Source organism: Cavenderia fasciculata, assembly GCF_000203815.1.
Source record: "Cavenderia fasciculata unplaced genomic scaffold Scf_Dfasci-G-p-12c09.r1-3, whole genome shotgun sequence".
Lineage (NCBI taxonomy): Eukaryota > Evosea > Eumycetozoa > Acytosteliales > Cavenderiaceae > Cavenderia > Cavenderia fasciculata.
In genome coordinates this window covers 646507-663706 of record NW_004457736.1, presented here as the reverse complement: position 1 = coordinate 663706, position 17200 = coordinate 646507, and the positions used below count along the sequence as shown (strand labels likewise).

The following is a 17200-nucleotide window of genomic DNA, read 5'->3' as shown; positions in this document are numbered from 1 at the left end:
TTTCTTTCTATTGTTTCTCTCTTGTATTGTCCAAATAATATTGAAGATGTTGATGATGATGATAATAAAGATAAAGATGATTATATTGATTAATCATTCAAATCTTTTGTTTTTGTTGTTGAATGAAATGTCAATATGTGTTGTATGTGCACATATGCTGTTGTTGCTGCTGTGTTGTGTATATTATACTATATTTACAATAATAATAATAAAGAAACTCAATGGAGTGGTATGTCTCAAAAAATTTAAATTATTAATAATAATAATAAATCTTTTTTCTTGAACAAAGAGGTGTGTTGGTGGTGTGGTGTTGTTGTTGTTATTGGTGTTTCAACCTAATAGTTCACCTCGTTATTATTGTTATTACTCTATCTATCGATCTAATCTTTGTGTGTATGTGTTCTCTACTCAACCTTTATCGTTTTTTGTGTGCGTGGCAATGAGTGAATGAAAAGTCATCGTCATTCCCCTCCTTCCACTCCTACTCCCAACTTCACCAAATTAATTTTTATTCGCAATGGGTCTGAAATCATGATCTTTGCAAAGAGAATTCTGATCTTTAGACCCTCTCACTCTCACCATCACTCACTCTCTCTTTCTTTAGTATAATCATACAGATAAATAGATAGATAGATAGAACAAAATAATAATAATAATTATACAAAAATCAGATGTGATTTGTGAAACTTTTCTTTTCTGATTAATTTCTCTGAGAGCAGCAAAGAAACTATGTAATCATTGTTTTTACAGAAATCGATTCATTCACCAATACATACATGCATGTGATGGTTACAACAAATAATAATAACAACAAAGAGATAAATAATAATAATAATATTCAAGATTTGTTTAGATTGGTATTTTGTAATACTTTTATCAAAAGAATAGTATTTTATCATGTACATGATATTAATAGATGGTTGACTGCTACAGCTGCCAAAGATCAACAACCAGAGTATCCACATTATGCAACTAAAATAAATGGATGTGCGTCACCTCATCTACTATACATCAAGTATTTTGACTCGACCGTTTCATCTTGCACTAGATACGGATCACCAAGATTCATCGGTGATATCTTGACACTATTGGACAATGGTCAAGACGACCCTTTCTACCAAGACGAAGCGTTTAGATACAACATTCATCCAAAACAACTTCCATTTATCAAGAAAAGAAATGATGATTTGCTCAACACCCAATTAAATACATTCTTTAACATGAATGGACAGTTACAAGCCCATATTAATCGTGTTGGTTATGGAGAACAATCATTTGCTTGGGCTGTCGAAGCTCTAGCCAAGGGATTAGATTTGGATCGGTTTAAACGTGTTGTCAGTCTCATTCAACCACCCATTATCAATCACAAGTATGATATGGTACCAACTTGGGCAATGTCATCGATGAATTTACCAGTGGCCGAGTACCTCGTTGAAAACAATCTCAATTTCCGTTCATCTCCTCATGCAGTCTATACCGCCATCAAAGTAGCTGCCAAGCATGGATTCCATCAAGTCGCCCACATCCTCTTGCCACTCGTCACCAAGGGTATACTAGAAAAGGTTTATTATAGTGTTGCCAAATCCCGAAATGTCACGTTTATCCAACAACTATTGATCTTCCATCCAACCATTGTCGAGCTAAATAGATATAAAGTTGAACACTATCTATTGGCAACGGGAGACAAAAGTATTGTTGATCAATTCAAAATAACACCTCCAACATCAAAATACAAGGATCAAGCTGTCTATTCATTTATTTCATTGTTAATCCATAAACATGGGAAACCAAATTTACTAGTGGACAATCAACACATGGAAATGGTTGAATGGTATTATGGAACTTGTATTGAACTTATGTACAGCATGACATCTCAACAATTTATTCAACATAGACTCAATGAACTACAATTCAACATCCAACAACAACCCAATCAAAAGAACAACAATCTATTGCGATTACTTGTTATATTTTTGGAATTTAATCAAAGTAGTATAGCTACTAGTTTTGAATCATTGCTCAGACTCGATATACCAACAGTGACAAACTCCATCATTGACTTTGTACCAACTAAACAGATTATTCAATTTGGAACGGTTGAAATGGTGAAAAGTTATTTGGTATTGGATAAAAATTTAAAACAATTTACGCAAATCTTACTCTTGTCGTTGGAATACAATGTAGAGATATTTGACTATGCTTTAAACTTTTACAATTCTCATTACCAACATATTCCAATTAACTTTGACTACCCAAACCAACTTCCACAAGCTCCACTAGTACATTTTAACCAACTCTACCAATCTGTTGAAACTCGATTACTATTTATCGACAAACAAACAAATGAGGACAATTCAGATTACAATACTCTAGTTTCTCATTTAATGTTTATTTTAGCACAGGCAGCTGCTAAATTGGGTAGATTGGATGTCATTGAAAAATTCATGTCTATTCATCAATCCAATAATTTTTATAATGTAATATTCATGTGTGCTGTAAATGCGGAACAATATGAAATTGCAAAAGAGATAAAGAATAGTAGATACAATGGTAGTAACACCAAATATATTCTACATTCAGATTTTTTCTATTTCATTCCAAGTATTCATGGTTTAAATCGTATGCAAAGAGCTATCGACTTTGGGCTTGATTGTGTAGAGAAACAAGATTACCTTTGGAAAAGAACAGTTCAACTATCAATCAGTAGTGCAAGACTTGATGTTTTACAATATTTAGAGCAACATGGTGTATTGGAACACAATGGAATCGATTTTTTCAATATTGTCACATTGTATCCACATTTTTTGGCTACTTGTATTCAACACCTACAACATTCTTCATTTTCAAAAGGAACACCATGCGACCCCAATCTCACTAGACTTAGATTACTTTCAACTATTCAATGGTCTAAAAGAAATGGAAAACATTTCCAAATCATTCCAATCATCAAATACTTTTTTAAAAATGATCAACCATTTCTTGATAAATTTAAAAATAAAATGAAATAATAATGATAGTATGGATAATAATAAATTGTTGTTTAGCTTGATGAGAAGTTGCTTGAGAAGCGATGCCACAGTTGTTGTCACGGTTCATGGCCATCCATACAATTCCTTCATTTCCATCCATATTTTCAATTATATATTTAAAAAAATGAATTTTTATTTATTTATTATACTTTTATGGTTTAATATTTAAACAGCAATTGGGTAAGTGGCTTGGGAAGCGATACCACAGTTGTTGTCACGGTTCATGGCCATCCATACAATTCCTTCATTTCCATAATATGTGCTCCAGGAGTTCTTGACGATCCAGTATTGTTGACCGTTATCAGTTCCGTAACCGAGGACGGCGACTTCGTGATCAAGGTAGTCCAAACCGCTTTGACAGACGGTAGAGTAGTAGACACCGGAAGAGTAGTAACGGAAATCTGGGGCAGAGGCATCGATGGCAACAGCAACAACACCGACGGTAGCGACGGCATTTTGGAGGGCAGCTTCAGAAAAGGCGGTAACGTTGACGTAGGATTGGACACGGACGCCAGAGTTTTGGACAGTTGAGGCCTTGCAGTAAGCGTTTTGCATCAAGTATGGGTAGTCAGACTCGGTGGCAATACCTCCGGCATTCATGATGTATTGGTAGGCGTTGGAGGCGAAACCACCGTTGCAACCCATCGATTGACCAACGTAGGCACAGTCGACCAACTCTTGTTCAGAGAGTGAGATCAAGTCCTTGTTGTGCTTCAAACAGGCGACAGTCTCGAGTGAGGCCAAAGAACCGAATGTCCAGCATGAACCGCATACACCTTGATCCTTGACTGGGGTGACACAACCAGAGGTTCTCCAATCGAGGGAGGCTGGGAGAGCAGAGACATCTTCATTGTCGTGGACTTCAGAGGCACCGTTGTTTTCGTCACGATCGACGTGTGGGATGATGAACTTACGGAACTCTTCGTCAGACATATCACCAAAGTGGTTCATGGCGAGCTTGTAGGTGGATTCAGAGTTGTGGGCGTTGTGGGTGGCAACACGGTGGAGCATTTGCTTGTAGGTGGCGAAACGGGTGTTGTGTTCGAGGGTGTTTTCGTAGGTCTTGCCAAATTGCTTCTTGAATTGGTCGAAGGAGGAGTCCATCTTTTTGTTGGAAGAGTCAATGTGACCAAAGATCTCTTCGAATTGGTCGAATTGGGCGTGGGTGGCTTCCTCGGCGTTGTTGCAGAGGGCTGGGACCTCCCAGATCGATCCGTATTGGGAAATGTCGGTAGTCCAGGTGGTAAAGTCGAGAATGTAGACATCGGGATGTGAGTCAAAGATAAAGTCGACACCGTTCAAGTAGAATTGGACTGGGGTACCATCAGAGTTGACGTAAAAGGTGTAATAGGCAGCCTTGCCATAGTTGACAACCTTTTGGGTGTAGGAAAAGACATCGATACCGTTGACAGTGCTGGTTCCGTTGAATGACCATTCAGATGGGATTGGTGGTAAAACAGTGATCAATGAACCGTTACCTGGGATGGTTTGACAAATTAAAGTATTAACTTGTGGGCCTAAAGAAAATAGAAAATAGAAAAAAAGAAAGAAAAGTGGTGGGTTGGTTAGTAATTGTGTGTGTGTTGGTGTGTTAAATTTCACAAGATTGAAACTGAATTGTTCTATCTCTCTCTTCTTTTTCTCTCTATCTTTTTTTTGTTTAGAAAGATTGTGAAGAGACAAGACAGTCTGTCAAGATCTTTTGAGTTGAAACTTCTTACCAATAGAGTATGAAATATTTTGTTCGAAAAGGTTGAGAGTAATATCCATTCCATTGTAGTATGAAATGTATTGACGGTTGTTGACACCATCATAAATTAATTCGATTGGTTCAACAATGTTAAAGTATGGAATGCTAAAAGTTCCACTCATATAATACTATAAATAAATTAATAACAAATGTAACAAAAGAATGAATGTCAGTATTTGTTTCGGTCGGTCAGTCGTATGTTTTGGTTTGTGTTCTTACTTGAGATGGATTTGGGATGCTTGGGACAGCATATGCAACAGCTGCAACAACAGCAAATAAAACTAAAGATTGCTTAAACATGTCTTTGTTTTTAAAAGTAGTAGAGTATGTAATAAAAAATAAACAAGTGTCACTCGGATGGATCAAAACAAGCAAGCATCGCTCGCCTACATAAAAAAAAAAAATTCAAAAAAAAACAGTCCCCAGATTTCAGTGAGTTTGAGAAAGAAAAGTATTTAGATGATTCCTCAGAATGTTGATAACTGAGGAACATGGAACAAGGTCAAGAATCTAAGAGATTTCTTTGAATCACTTTAATGTGTTGTTCGTCACGTCATCAACCGACGGAATCGGATTAGTAGTTCCAATTCAATTTAGATTGATTCAATCTAGATAAAAAGATACTTTGCTTCATTTAAGATTTAAATCAATTTATTATTGTAAAGTTCCAAAAGATGTTTGGATATCTTATGGATTGGCATTCCAGTAACATTGTAAAAGTCACCTTGTATCGATCGAATAAAGGATGCAGCTGCTATTTCTTGTATTCCATAACTACCAGCCTTGTCAAAAGGACGGTAGTGGTCGACATAGTAGGCAATCGATGCTTGATCGATTTGATCAAATTCAACTGTTGTCTCTTCATAAAATGTTGATTCAACTGTTGGTTGTTCCTGTTCATTATTATTATTATTATTATTATCTCCTTGTTTTCTTGTCAATATACTTATTCCTGTATATACTGTCGTAGTCAGAGTAGTAGTAGTATCATAGTAATGCAATCACATATTAGTCTCACACAATCAATCTCTCTCTTTCTATATTCCTTCTTCTTCTTCTTGTCAATCTATACCTTTATGCTTTTTACCAGATAGATTTGATAACATTTCAATAGCATGATCACGATCTTTTGGTTTCTCCAAGATGGTATCACCCAATACAACTATACTATCTGCACCTATAACTATATTTGGTTTCTTCTTTTCACCATTGTTGTTGTTGTTGTTGTCATTGTCGTTGTATTGTTTCATCAACTGATTATAAACCTCTCTTGCTTTGATAGTAGCATTTGCACATGCATAGTCTGATGGTGTTTTGTATAGACTCTTGTCAAGATCCTCTGCAAAGTTTGATGTTACAACTTTAAACTTTAATCCCAATTTACCCAGATACTCTACTCTTCTAGGTGATCCTGATGCCAACACAATCTCTAATTGATTTAAATATTCTAAAATATGTAATATCATCTATGATCAAATACTAATCTTCAACAAATAAGCAAATAAATAATAGTTGTACAATGACAGGTGTGCCGATTTTTAATGACCAAAGTAATAATAATAATAATTTTCTTTAGTTATTCCAAAGTTTTAATGATTTTTTAGGCTTAATGTTTTTAAGATATGCAGCAGTATCTAAATTACCATTTGACATGGCTGTATCATAAGGTATATCACCTGATATATCCTTTACATTTGGATTAGCTCCATTATTAATTAAAAATCTTGTACAACTAAATAAATAAATAAATATTAATTATTATTAATTGTTTGTTTGTTTGATATATTTGTATTTACTTTAAATGACCAGCAGAAGCAGCCATATGAAGAGGAGTCCATTGATTAGCATTTTTAATATCAATGGAAAGTTGATTAGTAGATAACATTAGGTTTATAGAATTTACATCCCCGGCAAGTGCGGCACAGTGCAATGGGGTATTGCCATTTCGATCACATTTGGCGCAATTGGCATTTCTTGCGACGAGCAAGTCGACGACTCTAGGGTGACCAGATAGAGCTGCTACGTGTAATGGTGTGACTTGATCTTTGTTGGTTCGGTGTACATCTGCTCCCATCGTGATCATCATATCGACGAGATCCGAGTTTCCAGAGTAGGCAGCTCCATGAAGTGGAGTGTTTCCAAAACATTCGGCATCATTGATATCTGCCCCGACTCCAAGCAACGCTAATACACAGTCACTGTATCCTGATAGAGCTGCTGCATGTAATGCCCTTTCATAATAATTATTGGTTTGTAACATTGGTGTTATAAATGGACTATTTCCAATATCCTCTCTAAAAAATGATGATCCTGTCGTTGTTCCAGTTGTTGTTGTACTTCCACCTTCAACTGATTTATCCATTGATTGTGATAATGGTACTGACGCAACCAGTCCTGTGGTAGAGGAAGATGGATGAAGTTGACCACCTTGAACACCCCAACGAACGAGTGCTAATGCAATTTCAGTTGACCCTTTTCGAAGAGCAACCATGAGTGGTATGTCACCTTGTGAGTCTTGTTCATGTGCTTTTGCACCCTTTTCCAAGAGTAGCATGGCCAATTCAATCGATCCCGATGAACATGCATAGTGGAGGGGTGTCTCGCCATACTTGTTGGTTGTGTCGAGTGATGATCGTGTAGTCGCACGGGTGATGAGTGAGATTGCGCATTCGGTTGCACCACGTCGGATAGATACGTGGAGTGGTGTTTCTCCTTCGAGATTGTCGCTGTCGACCTTGGCACCCATACCCAGCAACAACTCGAGGACACGTGTGTTGTTGGAGGTGGCTGCCTTGTGAAGTGGTGTCTCTCCCCACCGATCCTTGGCCTCGAGGTTGGCACCGCGTCCAATCAGAACCTGTGCCATGTCAACAAGCCCGTGACTCGACGCGACGTGTAGTGGTGACTCGGCCAGCTCGTTGGCAAGGCTGGGATCAGCACCCTTTTCTAATAATACATGTACACACTGCAGAGACTGGTCAGAGTTGTCGGTTGTCGCCGCACCCTGTGCCGCTTTGAGTAGTGGCGTGCTACCATCCTCACACTTGATATTAGGGTCGCATGCACCGGCCGACAACAGTGCCGAGACAGATGCCACGTGTCCGTGAAACGACGCCACGTGGAGTGTCGTCATACCCTGATCGTTTTTAAGGCGTGCGTCGGCACCATGCCCGAGAAGATAGCGTACTACATCTGCAGCACCCACACTCGCCGCATAATGCAACGGTGTGCCGTAATACGACCGCGCATTAATATTAGCATTACTCGAGAGCAGCAGCGACACTGCTTTGGCGTCACCTGATGCCGCTGCTTCGTGGATCGCCGCAATACCATACTCTTTTTTCGACTTGCTCGTGATCATGTTGACCGAGGTGGGTTGGTCGTTGAGCGGACTACCAATACCATAGTTGACATGACTGCCATGTCCAATCAGTGATTTCATCGCATCAATCTTGCCCGCATAGCTTGCATAATGCAGCGGTGTACGTCCAGACTGATCCAACAAGTTGACATTCATATGATGCTTTTCAACCAACACCGTGATCATATCCACCATATCATTGAGTGCACTAAAGTGAAGTGCCGTTGCTCCATTCATATCACGAATCACATTATAATTAACACCCTCTTCAAAATGATGAACAGGTTCACCTCGCTGCAAAGTCGACAATACATCTTGATACAATGTCGATAATTCTTCACTAAATGAAGGTGAATTTACTAATCCACCATTATTATTATTATTATTTATCATAGTTGATGGTTTTGGAGAAGTTGAGTGATGATGATGATGATGATGATGTTGATTTAAATCATCGTCTCTATTTAAAATGGCTTCACTTATATCTTGAGCCAGTTGGGTGTGATTACTATTGTGAGCGAGTTGGAGTGGTGTCTGACCTTGCTTGTTCTTGATGGACAGCTTGGCATTCTTTTCAACCAACATGTTGGCAAAATCCGAATGACCACGCCATGCACAGACGTGGAGTGGTGTCCACCCCTCATTGGTCAATGCATTGATATTGACACTACTATGTTGAATGAGGATAAGAGCACACTCTATACGATCAAACAACGCTGCATAATGCAATGGTGTCCAATCGTCCTTGTCACGATGATTCACATCCGATGCCAACGGACTCTGCAACAATAGATCCAACGAAGCCAACGCATCATACTCTATACAATAATGCATTGCAGATTTACCATCAGAGTCTCTAAAATCCAACTTTAATGTCTTTGTTGTACCTCCTCTTTGAAGAATATTTGGTGGTGTCGGCTGAACAGAAGTTGAAAGTGCCGTCGTCGTCGTCGTCGTCAAAGTTGGTACAGCTGATTGTAGTGTAGGAGAAGTAGTTGGTGGTGTGGTGGTGACTACACCTGATGTAGATGTAAGTGATGGACTACTACCACCACCAATTTGAAGAAGAGGAGGAAGAGGATGAAGAGGAGGAGTATCACTATTTAACATTTTACAAAACTCTGATATATAGTCCTTGTCATCATTCTTTATTGCTTCTACCAACATGCTAAAGTTGTTTATACCACCAGTCACTAGTGTAGGTGTCATTGTACCAGTAGCCGTTTGACCACTAATCGTCCCACCCTTCTTTCCACTATTTGTTCCTCCTCCTGTTGTATATTCTTTGAGTGATGATGATGGAGGATGGTTACCACCACCACCACCATGGTTACTACTATTCGAACCATTGTCATCATTGAATGCATGTTGTGGTGGTGATGAAGGCACAGCAACATTAATGGTTTCACCATTACCACTACTCATTGCTAATGATGATAGAGGACTTGTCATATAAAACTAGTATCTATCTATATATATCTATCTTTATATCTATCTATCTATCTCCTCTAATAATTTAATGGAAATTCAAAATACCAATAATAATATTATGCAAAGAAGTCAAAGAGACAGACCACGAAATTGAAGAAGAGTAAAAAAAAGAGAGGGGTTCATTTTCAATAGATATTTTTTTTGGTTTCTTTTTAGGGTGTATCATTCATTATTATTATTCATCTTTATTAATTTTAATGGTAAACAACCTTTTTATATTTTAGACCACCTCCATTATAAAATGGAGAGGTTGTAGTTTTTTTGGAACCAATTCTCCAGCTTGAAAAGGCACAACATTTAAGATCAGTCAATCCATACAACAAATATCCAATGTATGATGTAATTAAACTGACACCATAAAATATAACAATTACACTAATTGTAACTGTAAATACAAATGCCTAAAAATAGAATTGAAATAAATAAAATATTAGAGAATGAATGTTTAAATATTTTTGGGTTATTTTGAGGTTGTGTGATATATTTACCTTTGTCATCATAAAATTATAATAACCAAGATGGAAAAAGAAAATACCAGATAATAAAAGTAATAATAGGAATCCCCAAATCTGAACATTTAAATTCTCCAATATATTATTATAATCTCTATTACTTTTAATTTTAAATCCAAATGTAAATCTAAAAACAAATAAAGAAATAAATAAGTATTTGAATTTGATTTGATTATATTATATATTATATATTTTACCTATTATTAAACCAAGTCATTGGAATTAGGGCGGGAGGACATGGATTAGCCATTTTAATTAAAAATGAACCTAAAAGGAAAAAGTAACCCAATTTATGAAAGGACATGATGAAACCAGAGAATACTGGCATCGATGGAGGATCAAATACACCGGGTACATAGATGGCAACATCACCAATTTGGAAATTCATTTTCATTGATTTGTAACATGACAATGCAGTACTGGTCATTAACAATACGACCAGAGGTAAGAAATGATCAGTGATACCAGAGAAAAAGTCCAAATCTTTTAAACTGAAATTGTAAATCGATGATTCCAAGTCACCTGCTCCACTTGCACCACTACCACCACCAGCAATATTATTTAATCCTCTCTTTCTATATCTCATCATGATCGGATAAAATGTATTAAATAATTTGTAATAAAACATATTACTTATACAATAAAATTGTGGTATTACAAATAATAATAAATAAAATCGTTCCTACAAATAAATAGAAATAAATAATACAATAATTAATAAAATGAATATTTCTTTCTTTTCTTTTCTTTCTGTTTCATTTACATACTTTGTCATTTGATAAAAAGAATAATATAGTAGAGAATGGTAAAAAGATATCAGATTGGATGTATCTTGGACAGAATAATAAAACGATTGAATGTAAACCTAAAACAAGGTAGATGATAAATGCCAACTTTGGCATGACCTTATGATTCACTCGTAACGCATAATCATAGGTATAGATTGCATATAGTAGTACTAGATAAACCGTAAACTTTACGTACAGGGGTCCTAAAAATCCCCTTCTTGAATCACTAGTCACAACCAAATGAGCCAACAACTTTCTACGTTGAACATAAAATTCAAACATTAAAAGTATTACTGCTAATATATATGATCCTTTATAAAGATGCTAAAATAATAAATAAATAAATATAATATTAATATTATTTCTTTTTTTCTTTGTTTTTGTTTTTTGACTTACAACTAAAAATAGGTCTTCCAAAGGTACTGTTAAAAGATAAATACAAACAGCCATGAAAAATGTAAAGAATGCATATTTCTTTAACCATTCTCCGGGTGGTTTATATTCAAATGAGAATCGAGTTTGGTTATTATTATTATTCGAGTTGGTGGTGGTTGTATTGTTGTCACTATAGTATGGTACAGAGTAATCTTCTACTTTAACAGGTGATGATGATTGAAGAATTGGTGTTGTTGGATTAGTTGGTGTAGATGTATTGTAATCATTACCACCTTCTTCTTTTTCCAAAGTGTCATCATTATCATCTATCATAGTCATATGATGATGATCAATATCATCGTCGTTGATAGATTGTTGTTCACCTGGATAAATATATTTGTTGTGTTTTCTATGATTTCTGTACATTGGGTTGTTGATATTTTTGTTGTTGATACTATTATTGTTGAAAAGATTACGTCTTTGAATAATAGTTGCTTTGGGTGTATAATACATAACCAAGGCAGATAAAAGTGATGCAATATAGACATGAATCGATTCATTGTCATCGTGCCAATACAATACCCAAAAACCTGAAAAGAGAGCTGTCAAACCAAAGATGATGATGTAGGGTATGATGACCAACTCGAAATTAGATTTAAACTCTTTAAATAGGTTTGATAGTGTTCCATACTGTTTCTTCATCAATGACATGATGAGTAGTGAAATGGCAATGGGGAAAAAGACAACTTCAAACAATGGGAATCTTCGTAGGTTGAGAAACGGTGTCTTTAGAGAATTGATATACTCTGTAAAGAGACGAATCGATTCGTCAATATGACCTTCCTTATCGTCGATTGCCCTGTTGTACGATGCTTGGTTCATACGATAATGCCATTGTTTACCAAGTCTATTAAATTGATCTGCATTCAATTTCAAAGCATCATAAATCAATTCACTATCTTGTTGTGTAGTTGCTATCTTTCCAATATTCTCTGCTGGTAAACTAACTCCTGATCCAAAAAAGTATTGACTAATCGTTGAACATACATCAACTAAAGTATTCAAAAATAAAAAAAAACAGAAAAGAAAAAAAGCTAAGTTAGAAATTTTGAATTGAATAAATGAATGATTAATTAATTCAAATTTAGATTTAATTACCTTGATCAATAAATTTATCTTGTTTATCTTGTGGTAAAGGAGTTAGGGTTGGGTTGTAAATTAAAAGGAATGCTTCATTACCACCATCATTTTTGCCGTGTGCTGCAGTCTCACTTTTGAGTTTACCGCCGTGGTCACTGAAAATGACGAGTAGGTACTCTGGATTATCGTCAATCCATTGTTTGACATTTTCCATGTCTTGTACCCAACTAGAGATAATGGAGAGTGTGGTTGGATCGTATTTATCGCCTGTCTGATGATTACGTTCGTCTACAATATCACCGCTAAAGAATATGGATGACGATTCATTCTTTTGATAATCCAAGAATATTTTACTACAATCTTTTGGTGTTGCGGCTTGATCACATTTGAATAGTGATTGATAGAGATGACTGTCTGGTGTAGTTGGTTCAATAGCAATTCTTTCAAAGAATTCACCTTTCTCCAAAATGTCATAGGCAGGCATTCGAGTACCATAAAATCGCATCATAAAACCTGCATTCTTTGTCATTTGATACATTATATTATCGTTTTCAATGGGGACACCCATAAAGTTGGTCGGTGCACCACCAGTCATATAACTTGTAAAAACAGCATAACTTGCTGGAAATCCTTCATTTTGAATTCTAAATACATTGCCGTGATCAGACATCATACTGACCAAATCATCTGATAAATCTCTTGCCAATCCATCATTATAGAAAAATAAAACCTTTTTAAATTTGTATCCAGACATGCATTCTTTGGCCAATTCTTTTCCAGCTGCCAATTGACATTCAGTGTTTTGAAAGGTATCAACCGTCGTTTTACTATCCAACATTTGAAATTTAATGACTGCTTGTGACATTAGATAAATGATCATTGCCACTTGTAAAAAGGTAATCAATCGTTGCATTGCATAGGATTGACATATTCGACAACCCCATTTTTTGTATTTGTTAAAGGTTGACCATCGAGTTCCAGTACAACATTTAATATTCAAATCATGTCCATCTTCTTTATGATTCATTGATATCATACTAATTCCTTCTCCAAGTTCTGAATCTGAATCATCATCATCAACATTATTTAAACTATTATTATTATTATTACTATTATTATTATTGTTACTGTGACTACTACTAATTTCACTATCTTGATTTATTGTCATATTATTATTACTATTATTTATATATAATCGGTATCGATTATTATTATTGTTACTATTATTACTATTGGTATTATTATTATTATTGTTAAAATTATAGGTATTATTATGGATGGTGTATATATTATTATGATTATTATTATTTAATTTCTTTTTTGTTGTAAAATTTTGTTGTTGACTTAATTTAGTATTTTTTAAAAAATAATTATTATTATTGTTGTTATTACTATTATTATTATTACTGTTATTATTATTTAATCCACCACTACTTGAAAATAATAAATAGGAATATAAATTTTGTTTCCAGTTGATACCCTTTAGATAATTTTTTAAATCACTTAATAGGGTTAAAAAGGACTGTTGTTGGTTGTCTCGTCGACGGATGATGTTTCCGCTACTACTGACTGCTGCACTGCTGCTGCTGCTGTTGCTGCTGATACTTTGACTAGGAATGTTAATATTAACCATTCACTTTTTTTAATTTATGATGAGAGAGATAAATTGGATTGCTGTATATAAATTTGGCAAGCAGCAATACAATACAATACAATACTATACTACTCTCCACACCAAATATACAGATTAATCCAATTTTAAATATTAAATTAGGGTTGTTTTGTGTAAATTGATAAAATATGATTGGATGAAGATAAAGAGGAGTGTTAGGGTTGAGGGTGAACTGTCGTTTCAGAACTGTGTGAATTAAGCGAGTTACAGATGATGGTGGTTCAAAAACCAAAACAAAATTTTATTTATAGTTTTCGATTGTTGGATGGATGGATGGATGAGATGGATGGATGGGAAGGGATAGGTGATGTATTACAACAAGCAATGATGGGTCTCTCTCTAGTCTTCTGTTGCAATATAATAATTAAAAGTGTGTTATTTTTAAAATGAATATATAAGCGTGTGTGTGTGTAAATTGTGGTAGTCAAAATTAAATTAAAACCGTCATTAATCTTAAAATGGATAGTGAAAAAAAATCGATAGTTAAAGAATGAATTATTAAATACAAAAAAAAAAATTAAATTAAATTAAATTGATATTTTTTTAATCTACTATTATTTTTCATATGGTTTAAAAAAAAAAAAAAGATATTATTATTCTATTATTTTTGTATATAGGTGAAGATAAGGATCGAGGTGGAGTATGGTTCTAGAATGTATGTGAACAATGAGGAGGAAAAATGTATTTTTAAATTGAGGGATATTTATATATATAATATGAGGTGCTTGGGGTGCCAGTGGGTTGTTTAAATATATAAATAATAATAATAACCAGATAAAGTGATAATAAATGTAAGGTCCCAATTCTTCAAGAGAGAGAGACGAATAATATTCCTATGAGGATATTGGGGCTTGCATGTAAGCAAGTCTACTTTTTTTTAAAAGTATTAAATTCAATTTCATTTAGAGAGTGTGGTTCCAAGTTGACTCATCGATCGTGAGACATCTTCCCAATTGAACGTTATATGTGGTCATCAGCCTTGCCTTTCAGGTGCCAAATCTAGACAAACCAATCCACGAAAAATGAAATTTGTCTCTTTGATTTTTAAGGGGGGTCTTTTGTTAAACAAGGAGCTTTGAAAACCGTTCGTTTTTGTTCGATTGTTGACAACAAGGACCCTTGTTTTTTGTGTTTTGTTTTCAAATCGTCAGTTGGCTCCTGTTTGTTCGATTGCATTCATCATTATGTCTATGCCATACCACCAGTGATTCGAATCAGCAACGCACTCATCATTACATGTTAACAATCTAGATATATACTAATCATTGCGACGATGCACAGAATGTATTGGAATGAATGAATAGACTTTCTGTCTTTTCCCACATCTCTCTCTTTCATAAACAACGCTTCGCTTCGCTTGATTTAATAAATATCTTTCGGTGAATGCAAACAGTAATATGAATGAAAAAAGTTAAGGAGATGTGATCATCATCTCGGTATCATAACAAATAACAAATTAAACTACCACAAAATAGAAAAGAAGAGTGTATATATATATATATATATGTATATTTATCTATTTATCTATCTTGTGGAGAATGAATGAATCTAAAAAGGAAAAAAAAAAAAAAATTTAATTAAAATCTTGAGGTGTTATGAAATTGAACACGAAAAAGAAATAATAATAATTAGCTTATCATTAATTGGCTTCATTTTATCGTCTTCTTGTCTTGTCCACAATAGTGTATTAGTACATTTACATTTATAATATATAACAACACATCTCATCTATATATATATATATATATATATATTTATACCTTTATATAAACAATGATAACAGAACAAGTATTACATAATAGTCATAGTGAAGATGACAATAAAGTACATATAGAGACATTCTCATTAAGAGGATCAGTTGCAGGTGCACCTAAGAATCGTACGATACGACAACCAAGTGTATTCATAATCTATACAGGTGGTACATTGGGTATGAAACGTGATCCCATTACCCAAGCACTCAGACCAGAACCAAACTTTTTAAATGAACAATTAGCATCTCTACAAGAAATGAAGTCTCCAGATATGCCAAGATATACATTATATGAAGTATGTCTAAAAAAGAATAATCATTATTATTATATCTCTATCTTTATTAACCTTTATTTTTTGATAGTTTGAACATCCAGTTGATTCAAGTGATATGGATCATGATGATTGGATAAAGATTGCAAGATTGGTTGAAAAGAATTATTATGATTATGATGGATTTGTGGTGATTCATGGTACTGATACAATGGCATATACTGCGAGTGCACTTGCATTCATGTTGGAGAATTTGGGTAAACCGATTGTGTTGACGGGGTCACAAATCCCATTTGGTGATATTATCAACGATGCACGTCGTAACCTTATCACGGCCATCATGTTTGCTGGCAAGATTGATATCCCAGAAGTCTGTATATTTTTCAACAACCAATTGATTCGTGGATGTAGATCGAGAAAGATTGATTCTTGGTCGTTGGCTGCATTCGAGTCACCCAACTGTCTACCATTGGCTACGTTGGGTATGGAGATCAAGGTAAATAGTGATGTCGTACTCAATCAACCAAAGGGACGTTTCAGACTATACGAAAACATGAGCAAGAATGTTGCCGTCCTTCATCTTGTACCAGGATTTAGTGATGAATGTGTAGAGAATCTCCTCAAGCCACCTTTGGAGGGACTGATTATCCAATCGTACGGATCGGGTAATGCACCTGCCAAGAAGCGTGCGTTCCTCGACCACATTGTCACTGCCGTCAAGAGAGGTGTTGTCGTTGTTGTCTGCAGCCAATGTGTTCGTGGAACCGTCAATCTCAAATACTATGAGACTGGCAAGAGTCTTTTGGATGCAGGTGCCGTCTCTGGTATGGACATGACAGTCGAAGCAGCTGCCACCAAACTCGGTTGGCTACTCAGTATTGGTCTGCCAACCGAACAAGTCAGACAATTAATGGAAAAGGATTTACGTGGAGAATTAACTGTTAAACCAATGACTGGTCCAAAATATTATTATTATCATCATTAAAAAAAATAAATACTAACAACAAACCAAGTAACCAAGTAATATTATACTTTTAAATAGACCTTTTGAACTCTT

The 17200-nt window shown here is 35.1% G+C and overlaps 6 protein-coding genes across 6 annotated transcripts; 3 read left to right on the top strand and 3 right to left on the bottom strand.

Annotated features, from left to right (window-relative positions):
* Window positions 1-127: 127 nt before the first annotated feature.
* On the top strand, window positions 128-3008 carry DFA_06155 (uncharacterized protein; the record flags this gene model as incomplete). The annotated part of the gene is made up of 3 exons (XM_004361811.1): window positions 128-142; window positions 564-603; window positions 751-3008. 3 exons carry the CDS (start codon window positions 128-130, stop codon window positions 3006-3008), a joined length of 2313 nt encoding a protein of 770 aa, XP_004361868.1.
* A 186-nt stretch (window positions 3009-3194) lies between these two features.
* On the bottom strand, window positions 3195-5079 carry cfaD (counting factor associated protein; the record flags this gene model as incomplete). The annotated part of the gene is made up of 3 exons (XM_004361810.1): window positions 3195-4546; window positions 4751-4907; window positions 4999-5079. The coding sequence occupies 3 exons, from the start codon at window positions 5077-5079 to the stop codon at window positions 3195-3197; spliced, it is 1590 nt and encodes a 529-aa protein (XP_004361867.1).
* Window positions 5080-5420: 341 nt separating this feature from the next.
* On the bottom strand, window positions 5421-9592 carry DFA_06153 (uncharacterized protein; the record flags this gene model as incomplete). Its single annotated transcript, XM_004361809.1, has 5 exons — window positions 5421-5731; window positions 5852-6226; window positions 6423-6511; window positions 6576-7725; window positions 7915-9592. 5 exons carry the CDS (start codon window positions 9590-9592, stop codon window positions 5421-5423), a joined length of 3603 nt encoding a protein of 1200 aa, XP_004361866.1.
* Window positions 9593-9825: 233 nt separating this feature from the next.
* Window positions 9826-14079, bottom strand: DFA_06152 (uncharacterized protein; the record flags this gene model as incomplete). Its single annotated transcript, XM_004361808.1, has 6 exons — window positions 9826-10032; window positions 10120-10270; window positions 10341-10825; window positions 10911-11255; window positions 11328-12358; window positions 12465-14079. 6 exons carry the CDS (start codon window positions 14077-14079, stop codon window positions 9826-9828), a joined length of 3834 nt encoding a protein of 1277 aa, XP_004361865.1.
* Window positions 14080-14400: 321 nt separating this feature from the next.
* DFA_06151 (uncharacterized protein) lies at window positions 14401-14770 on the top strand (the record flags this gene model as incomplete). Its single annotated transcript, XM_004361807.1, has 2 exons — window positions 14401-14488; window positions 14736-14770. The coding sequence occupies 2 exons, from the start codon at window positions 14401-14403 to the stop codon at window positions 14768-14770; spliced, it is 123 nt and encodes a 40-aa protein (XP_004361864.1).
* A 1121-nt stretch (window positions 14771-15891) lies between these two features.
* Window positions 15892-17128, top strand: aspA (L-asparaginase I; the record flags this gene model as incomplete). The annotated part of the gene is made up of 2 exons (XM_004361806.1): window positions 15892-16167; window positions 16235-17128. The coding sequence occupies 2 exons, from the start codon at window positions 15892-15894 to the stop codon at window positions 17126-17128; spliced, it is 1170 nt and encodes a 389-aa protein (XP_004361863.1).
* Between the last annotated feature and the right edge of the window lie 72 nt (window positions 17129-17200).